This window comes from Rana temporaria, chromosome 2 (genome assembly GCF_905171775.1).
Source record: "Rana temporaria chromosome 2, aRanTem1.1, whole genome shotgun sequence".
Lineage (NCBI taxonomy): Eukaryota > Metazoa > Chordata > Amphibia > Anura > Ranidae > Rana > Rana temporaria.
The window spans coordinates 123062618-123086914 of record NC_053490.1 but is presented as its reverse complement, the minus strand read 5'-3'; the positions used below and the strand labels follow the sequence as shown (position 1 = coordinate 123086914).

The following is a 24297-nucleotide window of genomic DNA, read 5'->3' as shown; positions in this document are numbered from 1 at the left end:
CCTGTCCCCCCCCCCCCCCGGAATAAAGAGTACCTGTCGCCCCCCCGGAATAAAGAGTACCTGTCGCCCCCCCGGAATAAAGAGTACCTGTCGCCCCCCCGGAATAAAGAGTACCTGTCGCCCCCCCCCCCTGGAATAAAGAGTACCTGTCACCCCCCCCCTGGAATAAAGAGTACCTGTTCGCCCCCCCCCCCCTGGAATAAAGAGTACCTGTCGCCCCCCCCCCCCCCCCCCGGGAATAAAGAGTACCTGTCGCCCCCCCCCCCTGGAATAAAGAGTACCTGTCGCCCCCCCCCCCCTGGAATAAAGAGTACCTGTCGCCCCCCCCCCTGGAATAAAGAGTACCTGTCGCCCCCCCCCTGGAATAAAGAGTACCTGTCGCCCCCCCCCCCCCTGGAATAAAGAGTACCTGTCGCCCCCCCCCCCCCCCCTGGAATAAAGAGTACCTGTCGCCCCCCCCCCCCTGGAATAAAGAGTACCTGTCGCCCCCCCCCTGGAATAAAGAGTACCTGTCGCCCCCCCCTGAATAAAGAGTACCTGTCGCCCCCCCCCCCCCCTGGAATAAAGAGTACCTGTCGCCCCCCCCCCTGGAATAAAGAGTACCTGTCGCCCCCCCCCCTGAATAAAGAGTACCTGTCCCCCCCCCCCCCCCCCCCTGGAATAAAGAGTACCTGTCGCCCCCCCCCCCCTGGAATAAAGAGTACCTGTCGCCCCCCCCCTGGAATAAAGAGTACCTGTCGCCCCCCCTGGAATAAAGAGTACCTGTCGCCCCCCCCCCCCCCCGGAAAAAAGAGTACCTGTCGCCCCCCCCCCTGGAATAAAGAGTACCTGTCGCCCCCCCCCCTGGAATAAAGAGTACCTGTCGCCCCCCCCCCCCTGGAATAAAGAGTACCTGTGGCCCCCCCCTTTAAGAGTACCTGTCGCCCCTGTCTCTGAGTACCTGTCCCGTGAGCCAAGCAGTGCCTGACGTGCAGCCAATTTCTAGCTGACTTACAGCCTATTAGTCCTTGTCGTTGAAGCCCTGTCATAGAGCCAGCCACCATTTCCAGAAGATTATACACCCCACAAGAGGCACACCAAATGCTCACCCAGACCGATGAGAGCAGCGGGGAGCTCTCACCGCCCCAGTACAGTTCTGATTCCAGTTCCAATTCTGGTTCGCAATACGAGCCCCCTAAAGGCAGTACATCTGAATCGGAGGAGGACAGTGAGGATGACTCCGGGTCAACACGCGAAAAAGCTCTGGTAGGTGATCTTATCACCGCAGTGTGAGATACTCCTAAAGATAGAGGCGTCTGCGGAAGCAACAGAGGCGTCGGTCCCTTTCGGGTTCCGTAAGCCAACCTGCACTGCTAAGGTGTTTCCTTGTGTGTCTTATCTAGACAAACTTTTATACAAGGGAGTGGGACAAAACACAGGTTTTTTTCAGTCGCTAAGAGTGTTTCAGTGCGTTACCTTCTTGAGGAGAGTTTTCTGAAAAAATTTACCTCTTCTGTGTCCAGATAAAACAAGGTAACCACGATTCCGGTTAAAGGGGCTCCTGCTTTCAAGGACCCTGCGGACAAGAAGGCTGAGGCGGTCACCCGCAACCTATACATTGTGGTGGGCTTGGCTGTGTGTCCAACGATGGTTGGGGCCCTGGTGTCTCGGACACTCACTGAAAGGGCAAAGATGCTGCACAATGGATTAAAAGCACTTCAGGCTCCCTCCATCTCAATGAGGCCATTGTACTTCCATTCTTGTGTCCTCGTCGTCGCATCCTAAAGAGGCGGCGTTGCATTCCTTGGACGTTGTCCGAGCTCTGATTGTATACTTATCTGCTACTGCTCCGTTCCGGAGGTCAGACTCACTGTTTATTTCGGTGGCCGGTCCCAAGAAGAGCCCGGCGGTCTCGTCGGCCACCATCTCGAGGTGGATCCGACATCGTGATTCAAGCTTGCGCCATAAAGGGTCGGGCGCCCCCCTTTTCTGTCACGGCTCATTCGACCAGGGCAATGGGTGCCTCTTGGGCTTTCCGACATCAAGCGTCTGTTTCCCAGGTGTGTAAGGCGGCGACTTGGTCCTCCGTTCACACTTTCACAAAATTTTACAAGGTTGATGTGAGTGCATCTTTGGATGCTTCTTTCGGCCGCAAAGTTTTGCAGGCGGCTGTTTAGAGCTGCGACTCCTCTGTTGAGGAGCTCTGTTTTTGTTTTGGGGTGAAGCTTAAAAGGATTTTACGGTGAGTACAAAAATCCTATTTTTAGAAATCTGTCTTTCAGCAAGAAGGTTTCTCGATTACGACCATTGTGGAAGTGTCCTGCCTTAAAAGACCTTGATTGCAGTGTTTCCTGGGAAAGTGTGTTTCTCCAGGTGCTCTCCTGAAAGACTCCTAAAAATACCATTACCAGCAAGTCTAACTAAGGTTTTCTTTTACATCATGTGGATGGCCTGGTGTTTGTGCGTCGATTACCTTGTGAAAAGATGGCACCACGGTGCGGTAATGAAAGAAGGAAAGCCGACCTTGGGTCCTCCAATTTGCGTGGATGTTACTTTGACACCTACCTAAACATTGGTGCTGAGCAAGTACAGCCCCTCGCGGAAATGGTATTGCCTGATGGCAGTGGCCTTTTTCAGCAGGATAAAGTGTGTCCTGCCACACTGCAAAAATGGTTCAAGATTGGTTTTAGAAACACAACGACGAGTTTGAGGTGTTATCTGGGCCTCCAAATTCTCCAGCCCCAATTTAGTTGCATATCTGGGAGATGTACTGAATAAAAGTCTGATCCACGGAGGCCCAATCTTAAAATTTACAGTACTAAAAGGATCTGCTACTGTTGGCCTTGTGCCAGATACCACTGCATGCATTAAAAGGTCTAGTGACATCCATGCCTCGATGGGTCAGGGCTGTTTTGATGGCAAAAGAAGCTCCTTCTCAATATTTGGGTGAGTGGTCAAGGTCAAAAAATCATGGATGATGTAAACTGCATAGCTGATCCTCAAAAAGAAAGTTTGTCAGACCACCCAAATCAGTTTTACTAATAACAAGTAATTGGCCTGCAATGTTGGCTTTCTAAAGCTGCACAAAAACATATCTACTACCAACAAATTGCAATAGCTTTTTTTTTTTTTTTTTGTAGAAAGATTTACCAATTCTGGGTACCATTGGATGTAATCTAGGAAATGGACTGCAAATTACCTAGGCTTAAAAACTGGGCACTCACCAAGTACAAACTGTGCTTTTATTCCTCTGATACACCACTCTACCCAAAGTATGCACACTGCAGAAAAGCCGTCTAGTTTCTAGAGTCCAAGCAAAGGGAACATTTACCAATTATACAGTGCAATAGACGAGATACCAAAGATTTAGCAGTGCTATTTGGCAGCTAACCAACAATGAATCACATGAAAGTACTCAAGGACATCTTGTGATTGCCTACAGCATTTATCAAGCACAAATTCTGATCATCCAACAGCTCTGATACTGTCTTTTAGCATCTGGATTCCACACATGACTAACACAGGCAGCTTGGCATAGGCACAGAAAATAAAATGTGCTCAGAGATAAAGAACCAAAGTTGGGCTTTCAGCCTCTCTTCACTGTAAATTAAACCATCAGCTTTAGAGGTTTGTGTGCCATGTCACTGTACAGAAATGCCATCTCTAAAATGAGTAAAGGACTTTTGAATTGACCACTACGTACATCTTGAAGATTTCCAGGAGTACCTAAAATGCATTCAACTGCTTAAAGGTCAACAAGCGCACATTGGCACACAACCATAAAAGCAAATTTCCTTAACCACTTGCTTACTGGGCACATATACCCCCCTCCTGCCCAGGTGAAATTTCAGTTTCCGGCACTGCGTCGCTTTAACTGACAATTGCGCGGTCGTACGACGTGGCCCCCCAAACAAAATTGATGTCCTTTTTTCCCCACAAGTAGAGCTGTATTTTGGTGGTATTTGATCACCTCTACGGTTTTTTATTTTTTGCGCTATAAACAAAAAACGTCAATTTTGAAAAAAAATACAATATTTTTTATTTGTTGTTATAATAAATATCCCAATTTAAAAAAAAAATAAAAATTTTTTTCAGTCTAGTCTGATACGTATTCTTCTACATATTTTTGGAAAAAAATCGCAATAAGCGACTGGTTTGCGCAAAAGTTATAGCGCTTATAAAATAGGGGACAGAATTATTATTATTTATTTTTTTTTACTAGTATTGGCGGCGATCTGCGATTTTTTTTTTTTTTTTTTTTTTTTTTTTTTTTTTTTTTGGGACTACGACATTATGGCGGTACATCGGACACTTTTGACACATTTTTGGCACCATTCACATTTATACTGCGATCGGTGCTATAAATATGCACTAATTACTGTATAAATGTGACTGGCATTGAAGGGGTTAACACTAGGGGGTGAGGAAGGGGTTAAATGTATTCCCTATATAGTGTTCTAACTGTGGGGGAGGGGGGGTGACTGGGGGAGGTGAACGATCTGTGTCCCTATGTACAAGAGGCACAGATCGGTCTCCCCTCTCCCTGACAGGACGCTGTCTCTGTGAGAGCCGGCAATGAGAAATGATCTCATATGTTTACATATGAGATCATCTCTCATTGGCCGCACAGATCGCCTACCGAACGGCCACTCCGATTGGCCGTTCACGGCGATCTGTGATTGGCTGTGTCCAAGGAACACGGCCAGCACAGAGTTTCCCCGCTGCGCGCATCAACGAGGAAAGGGGCGGACGTCAATAGACGTCCTGTTGGATTTTGAGGTCCGCGCTGTAGCCGTCATTCGGCTATAGCGCGGGCCTCAGGTGGTAAAAGAGGAACTGCAGTCTGCCCACAAAAGTTGTAATAAAAACATCTCTGCCATTTTGAAGCTTCCCCCCCCCCCCCCAACCACTTTGCATATTTTATATATACTGTAGGGGTGCAACGGATCAAAAAACTCACGGATCAGATCAAATGATCCTCGGATCAGAGTCACGGATCGGATCATTTTTCGGATCGGCACAAAAAAAAGACTTATCTTGTTACACCTACCTGAGTTTTATATTTCAGTTATTTTCAACACAAAATGGAGCTCATGTGCTTAAAGCGGGAGTTCACCCATTTGTAAAATAAATTTTTTTCTCCCCTTAGCTTCCTGCTCGTTCGGTCTAGGGGAATCGACTATTTGTATTAAAATATGAGCAGTACTTACCCGTTTTCGAGCTGCATCTTCTTCCGTCGCTTCCGGGTATGGGTCTTCGGGAGCGGGCGTTCCTTCTTGATTGACAGCCTTCCGAGAGGCTTCCGACGGTCGCATCCATCGCGTCACTCGTAGCCGAAAGAAGCCGAACGTCGGTGCGGCTCTATACTGCGCCTGCGCACCGACGTTCGGCTTCTTTCGGAAAATCGTGACGCGATGGATGCGACCGTCGGAAGCCTCTCGGAAGCCTGTCAATCAAGAAGGAACGCCCATTCCCGAAGCCCATACCCGGAAGCGACGGAGAGGATGCATCTCGTAAACGGGTAAGTACTGCACATATTTTAAAATAAATAGCCGATTCCCCTAGTAAAAACGAGCAGGAATCTAAGGGGGAAAAGTGCCCTCTAAGGGTGAACCCCCGCTTTAAATACAGTATTTGTAAATCTGACGGACTGTTTACATGTTAAATTTTAAAAGCAGCAGCAAATCTGCTGACCTTACATGCTTGTTAATGTGAAAGAAAGACAGCTGCCGCCGTGTGTACCAAGATGGCCGCCGCTCCGGAACTAGGCCGAAGCAGGGGACTTTTCTATGACGATCCGTTGCACCACTAATATACTGTGATTCTGTACTTGCCAAATATGCTGCAGAAATCTCCCTCCACAGAGTCTGGCTGCATCCATTTTAACTGTGGGCAGCTGAAGCTGCTGCCTGTTCGCTTCCTGGATTTACACAGAAGCACAGCTCTGTAGCCCTTATGACCCATCCCCCCTTCCTTCCTGGCAAACTCTCACGAGAGTGAGAGAGAGAGCTGTGCAGGATGTCATAAGCCTCGGCTTTTTCCCAGACAAGAAACAGGAAGTGGGCTGTATAAGGTATTTACTGGCAGAAAAAAATGTTTTACTATCCAAAGTTAAAACAACAAGGGCAGAAGATTTAATAGATGGAAAGAGGAAAAAAATGACTGAAGTTCTGCTTTAAATCTAACAAAGCACACACTGCCACAGAAGCTAATGTTTTGACAAAATGGAGGTTTTAAAAGCAGTCAGATTATTTTTATAAAAGTCCTTTTAAGCTGGAAAAGTGGACGTAAAGGCAAAACCTAACTCATTTTAAACCTTCTCCCACCCCCATTCTAAGCATAATGGGCCAAATTCTCAAAAAAGCTGCCTAACTTAACTTTCAGCAGTTAAGTTACACGGCCTTAAAATTTCTACCTAAGTGCCCGATCCACAAAGCACTTACCTAGAAATTTCAGGCCGTGTAACTTAAGTGCCTCCGTCGCAAGGCGGTCCTCCTCTCCGGGGGGCGATTACAATTTAAATGTGGCGCGCTCCCGCGCCGGCCGTACTGCGCATGCGTGTGACGTAATTTTCCTGACGTGCTGCGCGCGAACGTAATTTACGCCGGGCTTTGTGGATTGCGACGGGACAATAAAGTTGCGACGGGTGAAAAAAAAAATATGCGCCGGGAAAACAAATAAAAAAAAAAATTGACAGCGTCGCTCGGTATGCATTCTTGAGAGGGAGAACTCATGCCAATTTTCAAAGAAAAAACCGGCATGGGTTCCCCCCCCAGGAGCATACCAGGCCCTTATGTCTGGTATGGGTTGTAAGGAGACCCCCCCCTACGCCGAAAAATCGACGTAGGGGGTCCCCCTACAATCCATACCAGACCCGTATCCAAAGCACGCTACCCGGCCGGCCAGGAATGGGAGTGGGGACGAGCGAGCGCCCCCCCCCTCCTGAGCCGTGCCAGGCCGCATGCCCTCAACATGGGGGGGTTGGGTGCTCGGGGCAGGGGGGCGCACTGCGGGCCCCCACACCCCAGAGCACCCTGTCCCCATGTTGATGAGGACAGGACCTCTTCCCGACAACCCTGGCCGTTGGTTGTCGGGGTCTGCGGGCGGGGGGCTTATCGGAATCTGGGAGTCCCCTCAAATAAGGGGGCCCCCAGATACCGGCCCCCCACCCTAAGTGAATGGATATGGGGTACATCGTACCCCTACCCATTCACCTGGAGGCAAAGTGATAGTTATTAAACACACAACACAAGGGTTTTTAAAATCATTTATTAGTCTGCTCCGGAGGCCCCCCCTGTCTTCTTTAGCTCTAATACCAGGGGGGGCTTCTTCTTCCACTCTCCGGGGGTCTTCTCCACTCTCCGGGGGGGGTCTTCTCCACTCTCCGGGGGGGGGGCTTTTTCTTCCGCTCTCCGTGGGGGGTCTTCTCCGCTCTTCGGGGGTCTTCTTCTATCTTCGCCGCTCTCCGCTGTTGACTCGGCGCACCCCGGTTCTTCTCCAGCTGTCCGGTGCCTTCTCCTTCAGCGCTGGCTGCCTGCTATCTTCGTGTGTTAGCTCAATTACTAGCAGGCAGCCAGCGCGGTCTTCTGTGACGTCATCTTCTTCTCTTCTCTTTTCTCCTCCCTTCTTCCGATGTTGACCCGACGCCTCTTGTCACGGCAATGATGGAAGCGCTCCTTGCATCCCATTTATATAGGCCTCACCGTCCCATCATGCTTCCGGTAGGTACCCACGTGGGTAGGCACCCACCACGTGGGTACCTACCGGAGCATGATGGGAAGGTGAGGCCTATATAAATGGGATGCAAGGCGCGCTTCCATCATTGCAGTGACAAGAGGCGTCGGGTCAACATCGGAAGAAGGGAGGAGAAAAGAGAAGAGAAGAAGATGACGTCACAGAAGACCGCGCTGGCTGCCTGCTAGTAATTGAGCTAACACACGAAGATAGCAGGCAGCCAGCGCTGAAGGAGAAGGCACCGGACAGCTGGAGAAGAACCGGAGTGCGCCGAGTCAACAGCGGCGAAGATAGAAGAAGACCCCCGGAGAGCGGAGAAGACCCCCCCCCCCCCGGAGAGCGGAAGAAAAAGCCCCCCCCCTGGAGAGCAGAGAAGACCCCCGGAGAGCGGAAGAGGAAGCCCTCCCTGGTATTAGAGCTAAAGAAGACAGGGGGGGCCTCCGGAGCAGACTAATAAATGATTTTAAAAACCCTTGTGTTGTGTGTTTAATAACTATCACTTTGCCTCCAGGTGAATGGGTAGGGGTACGATGTACCCCATATCCATTCACTTAGGGTGGGGGGCCGGTATCTGGGGGCCCCCTTATTTGAGGGGACTCCCAGATTCCGATAAGCCCCCCGCCCGCAGACCCCGACAACCAACGGCCAGGGTTGTCGGGAAGAGGTCCTGTCCTCATCAACATGGGGACAGGGTGCTCTGGGGTGGGGGGGCCCGCAGTGCGCCCCCCTGCCCCAGAGCACCCAACCCCCCCATGTTGAGGGCATGCGGCCTGGCACGGCTCAGGAGGGGGGGGGGGCGCTCGCTTGTCCCCACTCCCATTCCTGGCCGGCCGGGTAGCGTGCTTTGGATACGGGTCTGGTATGGATTGTAGGGGGACCCCCTACGTCGATTTTTCGGCGTAGGGGGGGTCTCCTTACAACCCATACCAGACCTAAGGGCCTGGTATGCTCCTGGGGGGGAACCCATGCCGGTTTTGATTTTACAAATTGCTGTGGAGTTCTCCCTCAGGAATGCATACCAAATGCCGTCGCTTGAATGGGCTTTTACATGGTGTTACTAACTTTCCACATTGTAAAACCAGCCCTAGTTTTGCGCAAGCAAATCGGAACTTACGCAGAAATCACAATGCTTAAAAACTTTGTGGATCTGCTTAAGTCCTCATTTGCATACTCAAAGCTGCATTTCAATGAGAAATGCCCCCAGCGGCGGATGCGGTACTGCATCCTAAGATCTGACAGTGTAAGTGTCTGATGCCGCATACACACCATCACTTTATGTGATGAAAAAAAACGACACTTTCTGTGAAGTAAAAAATGACGTTTTTGAAACTTCAATTTTCAAAGACGAAGTTGCCTACACACCATCGTTTTCTCACAATGATCTTGCAAAGTGAGGTTACGTTCCACCACGTTTTACCATTGAAGCTTGCTTCATAAGTAGCTTCTGGGCATGCGTGGATGAAAAAACGTCTTAGAAAACGACGTTTTTTGCTACACACGGTCAATTTCTGTGAAGTAAAAAGTGCACTTTTGAAAAACGACACATAAAATTGAAGCATGCTTGAATTTTTTTTGGTCGTTTTTTACAAGACATAAAATGACGTTTTCCCCCACACACGGTGAATTAAAGTGACGTTTTTGAAAACGTCATTTTTTTCCATCACATAAAGTGATGGTGTGTACGCGGCATTACACATGTCAGATCTTCTGCCTAACTTTGGAAAAAGCCTTTTGAGGATCGTTTCCAAAGTTAGGCACAGAGATAAGCAGGCTGAACAGCAGTTCCGCCTGCGTATCTCTTTTGAGAATTTGGCCCAATCTATCTAACCCTGTAAAGATAAGATTTCTATACTCGCCTATTCTGCGGCCCTCCAGTCTAGCCCTGACAATGGAAGCCCCATAGTAAGTTTTGGGTGACGTCTAGAATGGATAGTATATCTAGAAGTCGGGTGACGCCTTGGCTCCACCCACCGCTGACGAAAACCAATAACGTAACGTGCGTACGGGGGAGGAGCTTTATGACGTCACCCGCGTCCTTTCCATTGCCGTTTGTGGCTGTACACCACGGCTACGTGCCATGCTTTTTTATGGTTTTAATCTCATTCACTATACCAGACGGTAGTCCTCCAGTGGATTTCCCTGTGACTATTGTCCAGTCCTGGATTTTTGCTGTATAGTGAACTTTTTTATCCTTGGAATTACATACAAACAGTCTACACTGAGATTGTGTTTTCTGTTGTTTTACCCTTTCGTCTTCCAGGACAGCCCTGTAGATGTAGCTCCTCCCTCCGGGACAGGAAACACAATCACCCCCAATCATAAAAGGCGGTCCTCCAGGTCCTCTCCTCAGTTTTTTGTGTTTCCTGCCGGACGGGAGGAGATACAATCAGGGAACGTGTTTGTTTGTTTTTTATGTGAGAGAACCTACCTCAGCCTTCAGCACTCCTCTGGCCCTAGGGGTAGAGAGCGTAGCTGGAGTCTCCTCCGCCGTGAGCTCGGCGAGAGTCGGACCCCGTTGACGGTGGGATCCGTCCCCTGTAGTGATCCGGGTGGCGTGGCCGCGAGGGTGAGAGACGCCATCGATTCGGCGCGCCGCTTCCGGTATTCGATGAGGGGGCGGGTTCCATGCGTTCCAAAGAGAGGAAGGAGTATTCTCGGCGGAAGCGCGTCATCAGGGGGCGCCCGGAAGTATCGTTCCTACTTCAAAAAAGGGCGCGGAGGAGACTCGAAGGACCCGGCGCTGGTGTTTGTTCAGGGAGACTGAAAACGATTACACAGGACCATGGAGGCAGCAGCGGCTATTTCCGATCCTGGTCCAGCAGGCACCGGTACCTCTCAGGTAAGGCCTGGTGACGGCACATGGCTTACTCTGATAGGTAGGGGATTTTTACCCCAGATACCCCCCCCCCCTAGGTGGTGAACCTGTTTGGTGGAGGTTTTTTCTTTTGCACCTTCTAGGAACCTTGTCACAGTGGTGAATGAAGGTTTAGCTGGTTGTAATGTGGTCAAACTGTGTTGTTTATTTTAACAGGTCAAGGCCCATGATAAGAACCAGCCTCCTAGGAAGAAATGTGCAGTGTGTGGGACAAAGCTAAGTTCTAATTGGGATAAGCCTTTATGTCCTGACTGTGTTAATAGCTTGGTTAAAGAAAGTTCGTTAACCACTTGTAACCAAATGTTATCATCTTTTAAAGATGAGATGGCATCCACATTTCAGTCGTTTAAGGGACTGATTGATAGGATGCAGGTTCCAGCCCCGTCCCTAACTAGGGCCTCTAGTACTCCTTCCTTACAAATTCAGGAGGAAGAGGAGGAAATTAGAGACAGAACTCCCAGATCAGTTGTTTCCTCTCAGGCAGGTTCAGCATCTGAATCAGAGGGAGAGGAGGATTCCTCCAGGGCGGCCAGATACAAATTGTCATTGGATGATGTGGGGGATCTCCTGAATGCCATCTATGACACTTTAGATATCCAGGAGGAACAGGTTCAGCTCTCACGGCATGACCTCATGTATCAGGGGAATGCGACCAGAACCAAAGTTTTTCCGGTTCATAAGTCTTTGATTGATATGATTCTGCGAGAGTGGGAACAACCTGAAAGAAGACCCTTTTTTTCAGGCAGCCTCAAACGTAGGTTTCCATTCGAATCAGATGTGTCTCATCCTTGGAACAAGGTTCCTAGACTGGATGCCCCTTTAGCCAAGGTCTCCAGGAGGACAGATTTGGCATTTGATGACCTAGGTTCCCTTAGGGACCCAATGGACAAAAGGGGGGACCTACTTTTGAAAAGAGCTTGGGACGCCTCTGCGATCAGTTTAAAACCAGCTCTATCGGCTACTTGTGTAGCAAGAAACTTAGAGTGTTGGCTCACCCAGTTACAGGCACACATCTTGGCCGGTACCTCTAGACAAGAGCTTTTAAAATCTTTTCCACTCTTGTTCAAGGCAGTGGGTTTTCTAGCTGACGCCTCAGAGGAGTCAGTAAAGTTGGCTGCCAGGTCAGCAGCCTTGGTCAATGCAGCCAGAAGATCAGTATGGCTAAAAACTTGGACGGGAGATGCCGCCTCAAAATTAAAATTGTGTGGTCTTCCGTTTTCAGGAGATCACCTTTTTGGACCCGGCCTCCAAGAGGCTTTAGAACGTACTCAGGACAGGAAGAAGGCCTTTCCTGAGAAAAAGAAAAAAGCCGAAGGAAAGAGTTTTTTTCGTGGCTTCAGGGGTTCAAACTTTTGGCAAAACCAGAAAAAGGAAGGCCAACCCAAGAAGCATTGGGCAGGCCACAAGGGGCGTGGTAGAGGAGGAATCCTGTTTAATCCTCCTCAACCCCCCCCAAAACCGCAATGACTCCTGTGTCCCCGTGGGAGGAAGGTTGGGGCAGTTCCTCCCACAATGGACCAAGGCAACCTCAAGCCCGTTCATTCTGAATTTAATAGAGAACGGATACAAACTGGAGTTTGCGTCACTGCCTCAATGGAACTTCAGGGTGACTCATCCTCCCAGAGAAAAGGCAAAAGCAGAAGCTCTCATGCTGTCGCTAGGAGAATTAGTGGATCAGAGAGTTCTAATTCCGGTACCCCTGGAGGAGCAGGGACAGGGAGTATATTCCCATGTCTTCATAGTAAAGAAACCATCAGGGAAGTTCAGGATGATCCTGAACCTTCGGCCCCTGAACAGATTTGTAAAGTACAAAAGGTTCAGGATGGAGTCGATCTTTACAGTTGCAAGATGTCTGTTCCCGGGGTGTTACATGGCGACCCTGGATCTCAGGGATGCTTATCTGCACATCCCTATACATCCAGATTACCAGAAATTTCTCAGGGTAGCAGTGAGGGCAACTTTAGGGATTCAACACTTCCAGTTCCAAGCTCTGCCCTTTGGTCTATCCTCGTCTCCGAGAATTTTTACCAAGGTTCTGGCAGAAGCTCTTGCCCCTCTCAGAGATCAAGCTATCACGGTAATCCCATATCTGGACGATCTACTGTTTGTAGCCAGATCGGCTCAACAGTTAGGGAAGGATTTACTGGTGGCACAGGAATATCTCTCCTCACTCGGGTGGATAATCAACCGGGACAAATCCCAGTTGGTGCCATCCCAGGAAGTGGTTTACCTGGGGTACAGGATATCTTCGGTAAGGAGAAAAATTTTTCTCCCCGAGGAAAAGGTTATCAAAGTAAGTCAGGCCGTTGCCCAACTACAGTCCAATCAGTGGATTTCAATCAGAGAGGTAATGAGAGTCCTGGGGTTCATGACATCCTGCTTCCCTGCAGTTCCTTGGGCAAGACATCATCAACGCCCATTACAGGAACTTATGCTCCGTCTCTGGAGCGGCCAAAGTCAAGATTTAGAGTCACTGATTCCAATCTCAGCCAAAGTAAAAAGGAAGTTGTGGTGGTGGCGAAAACATCACAACCTGAGCAAGGGTCTAGACTGGTCCTTCCCGGTGGAAGTAATAGTGACTACGGACGCAAGTGCCTGGGGCTGGGGAGCCCATCTAGGGGAAGCAGTAGCCCAGGGAGCATGGTCTCCTGTGGAGGCAAGTCGTTCCTCCAACCAAAGAGAGCTGTTGGCAATTCTAAGAACCATAGAGTCATTTCAGGGAAGGTTGGTAGGACATCACCTGCAAGTTCGTTCGGACAACGCAGCGGCTGTTGCGTACCTGAACAAGCAGGGAGGGACAAGAAGTCCGGCTTTGCAAGAGATATCCAACAAAATCCTCTCCTGGGCGGAGACCAACTTGTTTTCACTGACAGCAGTTCACCTAAAGGGTACTCAAAACTCTCTGGCAGATTATTTAAGTCGCCAGCCAGTGAAACAGGACGAATGGTCCCTGAACGAAGAAGTATTTGCTCAGATAACACAAAGGTGGGGTCTTCCGGAAATAGATCTTTTTGCCTCAGAAAAGAACAAGAAAGTAACCCAGTTCTTCTCAATAGATCCCAGAGATCAGGCCTTAAGGATAGACGCATTTTCCAATCCCTGGAGGTTCAACATCTGCTACGCCTTCCCCCCAGTAAGGATGATAGCAGCAGTGCTCCAGAAATTTCGGTTGGAGGCGACAGACTTGATTTTGATCGCGCCCTGGTGGCCAAAGAGGCCTTGGTTCGCAATCCTGAAGGAACTATGCATTTTTCCTCCATTTCCCCTTCCAGTCCGGAAGGATCTGATCTCGCAGGGTCCAATCCTACACCCGCAGATAGACAGATTGAGTCTAACTGCGTGGTATCTGAGGAAGAGTTATTGAGAGCAGAGGGTTTCTCAGAGAAAGTAATAAACACCCTATTACAGTGCAGAAAGCCAGTTACAAGAGCAATCTATGCCAAATTTTGGAAGAGATTTTGTTCCTGGATGAGAGAACAAGAGTTAGATCATCCAGGTATTCCAGCTATTCTGGATTTTTTGCAGGCTGGGGTAGATCTGGGTCTCTCCCCTAGCACTCTAAAGGTACAGGTAGCAGCCCTGAGTGTCTTCTTGCAGTGTTCCCTTCAGCAGAATTCATACGTTAGGAGTTTTTTCAAGGCCTTATCAAGATCTAGGCCAGTGAGGGTCTCGACCTGTCCTTCTTGGGATCTTTCATTGGTGCTCAGAGCACTCTCAGGCAAACCTTTTGAACCTCTGGAGAAATCCATCCTGAAATGGGTCACACTTAAAACGGTCCTCTTGGTGGCAGTGACCTCAGCCAGACGGGTGAGTGAGCTACAGGCTCTTTCAATCTTGGAGCCTTTTTTGTTGATTTTTGATGATAGGATTATTTTGAAAACAGACCCCAGTTTTCTTCCTAAAGTTGTGTCCAAGTTCCATAGGACACAGGACATTGTCCTTCCTTCTTTTTGTTCCACCTCAGACTCAGAGGGAGCACCCCAAAACTTACTAGATGTGAGGAGGTGCCTTTTAGTTTACTTAGAAGCTTCCAAAGAGTTTAGGAAGAGTGATTCCCTTTTTGTTAATTTTTCAGGTAGTAAGAAGGGTCATAAGGCATCAAAATCCTCTATTGCCAGATGGATCAGAATGGCAATAGAGAAGGCTTATGAGTCAGAGGGCCTACAAGCCCCATTTGTTAAAGCACACTCGACTAGAGCAGTTTCGAGTTCATGGGCCGAGAGGGGCGGAGCCTCACCAGAAGAGATTTGCAAGGCGGCAACGTGGTCAAGTTATACTACCTTCGCCAAGCATTATCGCCTGGACTTGATGTCTGAGAAGGATCAGGCATTTGGTAGGAGGGTCCTCCAAGCAGTAACCCCACCCTGATAAGTAAGTTTCTTGTCTATCATCTACAGGGCTGTCCTGGAAGACGAAAGGGTAAAACCGAAGTTAGGCTTACCGGTAACTCTGTTTTCAAGAGTCTTCCAGGACAGCCTGGCTTCCCACCCGGTGTATATTATTCTAAACTGGAAATGGAAGTTTGTACTAACGATATGTTGGTAAGATTATGTTTTTCAGAGTCCGTCAGGAATTCTTGGATGAACTGAGGAGAGGACCTGGAGGACCGCCTTTTATGATTGGGGGTGATTGTGTTTCCTGTCCCGGAGGGAGGAGCTACATCTACAGGGCTGTCCTGGAAGACTCTTGAAAACAGAGTTACCGGTAAGCCTAACTTCGGTTTTTTCATATCCGATTGGATTACTTGCCACGCTGCTGGATCCATCTGCGTCTTCTCTCCTATGGTGAGACCAAGCTGTTTTGACCAGTTGTTAACGCAAATGGTCCATCCCATCTGGTAAGGAAGCATTTCTCTTGTTGGTGGAGGTTACATCACTTTCGTTTGAAGAGTTTTCACTGTATCACTGGGTGTCATCTTCAGTTACTTTTATATGGAATTTGATTGCGCTGCACTTACATATTTTTTTCATTTGCTACATTTGAGGTCGTGATTACCTTTTTTTGTGTTCAGCTTGCAACATTTTTAGTTTAACTGTATTATTTGTGCGCTGATTGTTGCTTTTATTAATAAAAAGATGTACACTTCAAAACTGTAGACATAAAAGCATCAAAAAACAAGCCGGCCGGATCCTCGAACATGCAGCCTGTATCTTCCGGGTCTGATCACTTGACGCGGTGATGTCACAACGTCACCTCCCAACGTTTCGTCTTGATGGGGACGTGGTCATGGGATACAGGCGATGTTCTGAATCACCGTATTTAAACACAAATGGTATGGTGCAGCCTCGCTGTGAGTCCCGGAACAGCCGCACCAGCGCCATTTTTTTTTTTTTTTTTGTAAAACTTATTTTATTGAGTTCATTCACATCTCACAGTTCAGCAATACTCGTTGGTAACAGTGACGTACATTTTTCCATTACACAAAACAACAAAGAAAACACAAAGAAATATCCAAAGGTAGCCAAAAGAAGTAAAGCATAAGAAGGTTATTCTTGAGAGTAGGGTGGACGGCTCGCCTACCCTCAGTTATCTAAGCACATCGCGTTTCGGGCTCTGGTATTGCCACGAGTGGAGAACCACCCTAGGCGGTACCAGGGGCGACACCAGCGCCATTTTAACTGATGGAAAGGATGTGTGACTGAGTGAGTTTACCACTGGCTATCCTGCCAAACGAAGGGCAGAAAAAAAAACAGCAATCTCACGCAGACAACCGCAATCCCCTAGCATCACCATGCACCGCTGCATCTGATACATAACATAATCATAAATAATAGATACATGTTAAAAATTAAATGAATTGAAAAGGCATATCATATTAAGGTCTGCCATTTTATATTCAATGTCTCTCATACAGAGATCCACATGAAATGTATAAATTCAGCCATATGGATCCTGACATGCCTTATAGAATCAGTTAGATCCGAATGATCTTTGACAACTGCCAATTCCTTCTAAAACAATAAAAGGGGGAGGGGGCGCAAAATTGAAAAAATGTATTAGATAGATGTGCTCACACCCATTCCCACATAGAGGGTCCCGAGAAATACCACCATAGCAATGGCATTGCAATATCCCATGAACCCTCATATATTAATATATTGAGTTTTATAAACCATTAAAATAACAGCTAGAAGGGACTCGCATCGAAACTTGGATAGCTGGCTGAGTTTACTTTGAATATTAAAAATGTATTTAATTGCATTTTTGGTTTGTGGTGCTCGAATGCAGTGTATTTCTGCTTTAAATAGTTAAAAATTTTACCCTACAGTGGGAGACTAGCTAACTTGTATATTCAAACACATGTAAATACAGCATGTAATGTCATTTTTTTATTTTCCCAGAGAGAACTTGCCCAGTCATTTCAAATTAAAGGACTACTGCCCACAAGTATTTCGGAATCTCAGGGAGCGGTTTGGAATAGATGACCAGGATTACCAGGTAAAGAGTTGGATTTGCTTGCATGTCCAAAGTTAAAGCTGATCTCAAGGCAGATGAAAACAAATGAATGCATTTCTGTTTTTTATTAATTCTGTATATCATTAACTGCATTTTCTATAATGAAGCTGTGTAAGTACTGTACCTGTATCTAACTTGATTTTGGCCTTTTGTAAAATCTACTGGAAGCCCACACAACACTTTTTCTCAAATTGATGTGTTCCCTGCATCGGAGTAGAACTTGGCTTTAAAGCTGGACTCCAATTCTAGCTATATGTTAGGCATGCAACAAGTGGGCTACCTGACAAAAGCAGAACTTTGTGCATCTATGTCACAATTCCTAGGCCAAATGAAAGGGTTAAAATGGATGTCGCAATGTACAGTATAAGATTTCCTCTCATCTGTGTCCAGTCTTGCTACACAGAGTTAATCCATCTCTGAGCAATCCTCTTTTATTGTTAAGTGAAATAAACCGGACTTGCAGAGAAAAACCTTAGTCCGTTACGCCCCCTTGCCGTGAGTGACAGGTTATTTACATATCTCATGCACTAGCCTAGAGACAGGCATTATTTTTCAATTCCCACCCCCACTCCTTTTCTGAAGTCATGTGGTTACTTTTCTGTATTTTGACTGGATGTTAGTGATCATAGCAGAAGTCGGTTAGTGACATCACGACTCCACCCACCGAGCTCCAGACAACAGACCCACCCACAGAATCTGCAGTTTTTCAGTTCTTATAACAGACAGAGGGGAGACATTTGACAGGTAAGGACACATGCAGGAGGCATCTATATCCTTATAGATCAGCACTATGGCAGTAGTTTAGAAAGAATGAGAGTGGGTTTACATCCACTTTAACTACTTGCCGACCTGGCGTCGTTTTACGGCGGCAGGTTGGCTCCCCTGCGCGAGAGCCCGTAGCTCTATGTCAGCTCTCTCGTAGGCCACTAGGGGCGCCCCCGAGTCCCGTGCGTCTGCCCGGCGGGCGCGATCACCGCCGGGCACCCGCGATTTTTCATTATAAGGTCCTGTCAGGGGGGGAAATGCTGATCCTCTGTTCATACAACGTATGAACAGAAGATCAGTGATTTTCCCTAGTGAGGCCACCCCCCCCTACAGTTAGAACACACCCAGGGAACATACTTAACCCCTTCCCTGCCCCCTAGTGTTAACCCCTTCACTGCCAGTGGCATTTTTTCTAGTAATCCAATGCATTTTTATAGCACTGATTGCCATAAAAATGCCAATGGTCCCAAAAATGTGTCCGAAGTGTCCGCCATAATGTCGCAGTACCGAAAAAAAATCGCTGATCGCCGCCATTACTAGTAAAAAAAAAAATATTAATAAAAATACCCCGTATTTTGCAAACGCTATAACTTTTGCGCAAACCAATCAATAAACGCTTATTGCGATTTTTTTTTTTTAACGAAAAATATGTAGAAGAAGAATACGTATCGGCCTAAACTGAGGAAATGAACGTTTTTTTATATATTTTTGGGGGATATTTATTGCAGCAAAAAGTAAAAAATGTTCATTTTTTTTTTCAAAATTGTCACTCTATTTTTGTTTATGGCGCAAAAAATAAAAACCGCAGAGGTGATCAAATACCACCAAAAGAAAGCTCTATTTGTGGGAAAAAAGGAGGCCAATTTTGTTTGGGAGCCACGTCGCACGACAGCGCAATTGTCAGTTAAAGCGACGCAGTCCCGAATCGCAAAAAGTGCTCTGGTCTTTGGGCAGCAATATGGTCCGGGGGTTAAGTGGTTAATAGTCATCTTTGCCCAGGGCTCAAAAATGACATGCCACTTCTACTCCTATGTCTCTACCTACATTGGTTCCCGATATGCCTGCCCTAGATGAGGCAGACACAGAATGAATAGAACATTGAGGCAGTAATGGAGGAAGCTGCAAAATATTTTTCTTACCAAGATTGCTGCTATATAAAAATAATTCTTTAGTTATGCTATGTGAAGGGAGGCATGTAACACATACGAAGAAGATATTCTCCCAGTTTGGCTGCAAAAGTAGAATTGCACTTGAACAGATAGAATATGCAATTTGTGATAATTGGACCGCTCCCTGAAGGCTCTTCGTCGAACTGAATCCATTGGAAAAAACAAAAGTGGTCTGTTCCCTTGACCCTGCTGTCTTAGTCTTAAAGGGTTGGTTCATCTATAAAAAACTTCCCATGTTCCAGTTTAGGGGACCCATATCAACAAAAAGCACTGTCCTGCAAAGTCGCTACTTCCGGTTGTCTGTATTTCAAAAGACACATTTAAATTACCCTTATGTGTACCCCCTTGCATGGTACAGGCATACCCCACTTTTAAATACACAATGGGACCTTAGCATGTATGTAGAACAAAAATGTACTTAAAGCGAAAGGAATACCTTTTTTTCACTTCTAGGGTTTTGTTGGGTTGTCAGGCAGGAAAGATCAAACAGGAAGCGCCATCTGTGTAGTATTTAAATACAAGCAGTTTAATTACAGGAGTAAAAATAGGCTCATCTGATGCAAGGGGGGGCACTTCAATCCATTCCCTGGACATCGCGCTGCGCACAGAGGACACTGGGGCTGTGGAGAGGCCGGATGGTGTTGTGTGGTTGACAGGGAAGCCGGAAGAACCACCGTGGACCGCAGGATACACACAGTAAGAGCACACTGGAAAAGGGCAGGCTATGCGCTCGGAGCTTCAGCTCCTTTTACTGCAGCTGCAAAATGTCGGTACAGTACTTGCAAGGCACTTTACATCTGCTCATCTGAGAAGTGCAGTGGGGACTTTTAATAGAAACTATAATCACAGGTAGTGTTACTCTCTGTGTCTTTCATTAAGTGGGGTCTCAAAGCAGTGACACCTATGCCGAAATCAGGAGATGTGGTCTCCTCCAGCCCCTCCCACTTCACATTCCTCACCAGTCAGCTGACCTCTAGTCTCTGCCCTCCAGCCATGCCTTGAACTTATTGGGGGACTGCGAAGAGGCTGACTGGGCAGCCGCGGGCTCCAGAAACAGCTCAGCTGTATGGCTGCAAAAATGCTGGGAGAGCGGTGAGGGCTTCAGGAACAGCCCAGGATTCGATGACCCCTGGCAAACCATCATTTGACCCCCAAGGGGGTCCCGCCCCCCAGGTTGAGAACCACTGACTTAGAGGAAGTAAACTCTGATAGGTTTTGCTTCCTCTTTTGCGCCCTGCAAATTAAAAGCATAATGGGCTAGTATGCATTGCAAGTGGAACTCCTCTTGCCCGCTAATACCACCTTATTTCTCAAGATAGTAGGGGATTCACATTGGGGCAGTAATCATGACTCTCTAAGAGCCTTGTCACTCAGTTTATTTTTGCAAGCCTCAATTCACATCTTAGTCAGCAAGTTTGTAGAATGTGTCAGGGCAGGGGACTCTATTCTCACCTAGATGAGTACAGCGGAATTGGGAGAAGTTATCAAAATAAAAATAAAATCAGTCCATTATAAGTTGGGGGAGGGAGCGAACCAGTGGCACTTTAAGCGTTACTAAAGGAATTTTTTTTTTTTTTTAAATAACAAACATGTTATACTTACCTCTACTGTGCAGCTCGTTTTGCACAGAGTGGCCTCGATCCATGTCTTCTGGGGTCCCTCGGCCGCTGTCTCTGGTCCTCCCTGCAATTAGTCACCACGGTAATGCGAGAGCTCGCATGGTGGTCACTAATTGCGGGCGTGCTCCCGTGATACAGCGAGCGGCCATAGCCGCTCACTGTATCACTCGGCCCCGCAATCACTGGATGTGATTGACAGCAGTGCCAGCCAATGGCTGCGCTGCTCTCAATCCATCCGCTCTAGCCAATCAGCGGCCAGGCTGAGCGGCGAAGAGGATCGCGGGACCGCGTGCGGGACTTTCGAGGGGTCAGGTAAGTATAAGGGGGGCTCGGGAGGGGGGGGGGCGGCAGGATCAGATGTTTTTTCACCTTAATGCATAGATTGCATTAAGGTGAAAAAACATTTTCCTTTACAACTCCTTTCACCTTTTTTTTTTGGGGGGGTGAAATTCCACTTTTACACACCATCTTACTACCAGATACTCCTGGATTTCACTTTTGTTATTCGAACTGATTTTGCTGTATAGTGTTGTATTAATCTAGAAATGTTTTAAACGCTAACTAAACCCACAAACAGTCCTTTAAATGTGGTGACTGCATTTGTGTTTTTATTTTTTTTCCCTTTCAAACTAGAGACATTTACAGCAAATATTTGTTGATTTTGTGTCCTTGTCACTTCCAGTGAGCGTGATTAAAGAATATTCTCCTTCCTAGCTATCCTCTGCAGAGTGTAGTCTACCAACATGTTTAAAGTTGATATTGGGAGATCAGCCTAGGTTGACAGCCATGGTTACATTTTTGCATACGGTGGGGAGGTGATATAGCCACCCACAGGAAGAAAGTGTTTTTACAGGTTACCGGGGGGAAATAAAGCAAAATGAACAAAGAAAGTGACTGTATCCATCAGACCAAAGACCTAGTAAGCTGCAGTATACAGTGCCTTGCAAATGTATTCACCCCCGTGGCATTTTTCGTGTTTTGTTGCCTCACAACCTGGAATTAACATGGGATTGTTTGAGGATTTGCATCATTTAATTTACAGAACATGCCCACAACTTTGAAGATTTTTTTTATTGTGAAACAATAGGACAGAATAACAGAAAGTCAATGTGCATAACTATTCGCACCCCTAAAGTCAATACTTTGTAGAGCCACCTTTTGCGGCTATCACAGCTCCAAGTCGCTTTTGATAAGTCTCTATGGACGTGCCACATCTTGCCACTGGGATTTTTGCCCATTCCTACCTACAAAACTGCTCCAGCTACTTCAAGTTGGATGGTTTGCGCTTGTGAACAACAATCTTTAAGTCTGACCACAGATTTCCTATTGGATTGAGTTCTGGGCTTTGACTAGGCCATTACAACACATTTATATGTTCCCTTTAAACCACTCAAGTGTTGCTTTAGCAGTGTGTTTGGGGTCATTGTCCTGCTGGAAGGTGAACCTCCATCCTAGCCTCAAATCACACACAGAGTGGAACAGGTTTTGCTCAAGAATATCCCTGTATTTAGCACCATCCATCTTTCCCTCAACTCTGACCCGTTTCCCAGTCTGGACTGCTGAAAAACATCCCCACAGCATGATGCTGCCACCACCATGTTTCACTGTGGGGATGGTGTTCTTTGGGTAATGTGATGTGTAGGGGTTGCGCCAGACATGATGGCCAAAAAGTTACATTTTAGTCTTATCAGACCAAAGCACCTTCCACCATACATTTTGGGAATCTCCCACATGCCTTTTCGCAAACTCAAAACATGGCATTTCGTTTTTTGCTGAAAATAATGGCTTTCTTCTGGCCACTCTGCCATAAAGCCCAACTCTATGGACTGTACGGCTTGTTATTGTCCTATGTACAGATACTCCAGTCTCTGCTGTGGAACTCTGCAGCTCCTCTAGTCTAGAGTTACCTTGGGTCTCTGTGCTGCCTCTCTGATTAATGCCCTCCTTGCCAGGTCCGTGAGTTTTGGTGTGCGGCCGTCTCTTGGCAGGTTTGCTGTTGTACCATGTTCTTTCCATGTTGTTATGATAGATTTGATGGTGCTCCTAGGGATCATCAAAGATTTGTATATTCTTTTTTTTTTTATAACCTAACCCTGACTTGTAATTCTCAAAAACACGGTCCCTTACTTGTTTGGAGAGTTTCATGGCAGTGTTTGGTTAGTGATGTTGCAGCCTCTGGGGCTTTTCAAAAAGGTGTGTGCATATGTAATGACAGATCATGTGACACTTGTATTGCACACGGATGGACATCATTATACTAATTATGTGACTTCTGAAGGTAATTGGTTGCACCAGAGCTTTTTTATGGGCTTCATAACAAAGGGAGTGAATATATAAGCACATGCTAATTATCCGTTTTTTATTTCTGAAAAATAGTTTTATGTATATATGTTTCTAATTTGACTTCACCAACTTAGACTATTGTGTTCATTGAACTAAAGGCTGTAATGTAACAAAATAGGTAAGAAGCTGGGGGGGGGGGGGGGGGGGGGGGGGCTGGTAAATACTTTTGCAAGGCACTGTATTACATTTTTTATTTGGGGTTTAGATGTTCTTTTAAAGACTGCAACTCTACATTTAGCATATAAATTAATATAGTGTGTTTCTAATCTAGCTATGTGGGATTTCAGTGACATAATTCTCATTGTTCTTTTCTTGTGAATGATAGAGTGCTTAACAGGGATTTGTGTGCTAAGTGAGTTTTAAACATTTCTAGAGTCATGCACCGAGTAGTTTCATATTCATGAGTCTTTCTTCCGCTTGGGATAGAATCTATAAAATCCTCTTATTGGAGCAAATCTGCTTATCAGAAGGAACACAAAAATGTCTTTAAATCCCTAGAAGTCCCTGTGTGAAGGTGCTACTGAAGAAGCCTTATATGTTTGTTCTGGCCTAAATTGCTACTTGGCTCTTGTTCTTGACTAAATTGCCACAGTGAAGCACCCATAGCAGATAATGAAGACTGAATCCTGGCCATGTCACTTTATATTTGCACTAGTCTTTTTTTCACAATATAACCAACTTTAAATCTAGGTCTAGAAAGGGGCATTTACAAGGCATGGTGAATACAGGCCATTTAAAACCAGAACCACATCAAGGAGAGGGGGGAAACTGGCAGCTGAACAATTCAAATGTAATAACGCAGTTGTTCCATAACCTCCAAATATTTCACAGAATAAAGAGGATTATTTGTGTTGTATTCCAAAGAGAACTTCACAACCCTTCAAAATGTCATGCGTACTAATTATATATACATATACACACACCTATATATACAAGGTTAAATAAGTAACACGTTACTATTTTTCTAGCTAAATATATTCTAAAGGTGCTATTGACCTTTTCACCACATGTCTGTATGTATGGATTTTGCATGGGTTGTTACAAAGAGGTTCAGAAATTAAGTTGCGTAATAAAATAGAATGACACTGGCAAAAGGTATTGAACACATGAAGAAATGGAGGTGCAAAAAAACATGGAAAGCCAAGACACCAGCTGAAATCTTTCAGTAATTATAAAGCAATCCTGCCCCTTGTCAGTGCAAAGGAATATCGGCTTGTTCAGTATCAACGGATGGCCTATAAAAAGGTTGTAAACCTCTCATGATGGGTAAAAGTAAAGAGCGCTCTTAAGACCTTTGCAACCTTATTGTTGCAAAACATACTGATGGCATTGCTTACAGAAGAATTTCTAAACTTCT

General features: G+C 46.5%; 1 protein-coding gene across 2 annotated transcripts in view; it reads left to right on the top strand.

The window, feature by feature from the left end:
* Positions 1 to 24297, top strand: part of PIP4K2C (phosphatidylinositol-5-phosphate 4-kinase type 2 gamma) — a 100847-nt gene that overhangs the window by 21508 nt on the left and 55042 nt on the right. For both annotated transcript variants that reach the window (XM_040340903.1, XM_040340902.1), the window contains exon 3: positions 16930 to 17026. In XM_040340903.1, coding sequence (XP_040196837.1) covers positions 16930 to 17026 — 97 coding nt within the window. The remainder of the gene's footprint in view (positions 1 to 16929; positions 17027 to 24297) is intronic.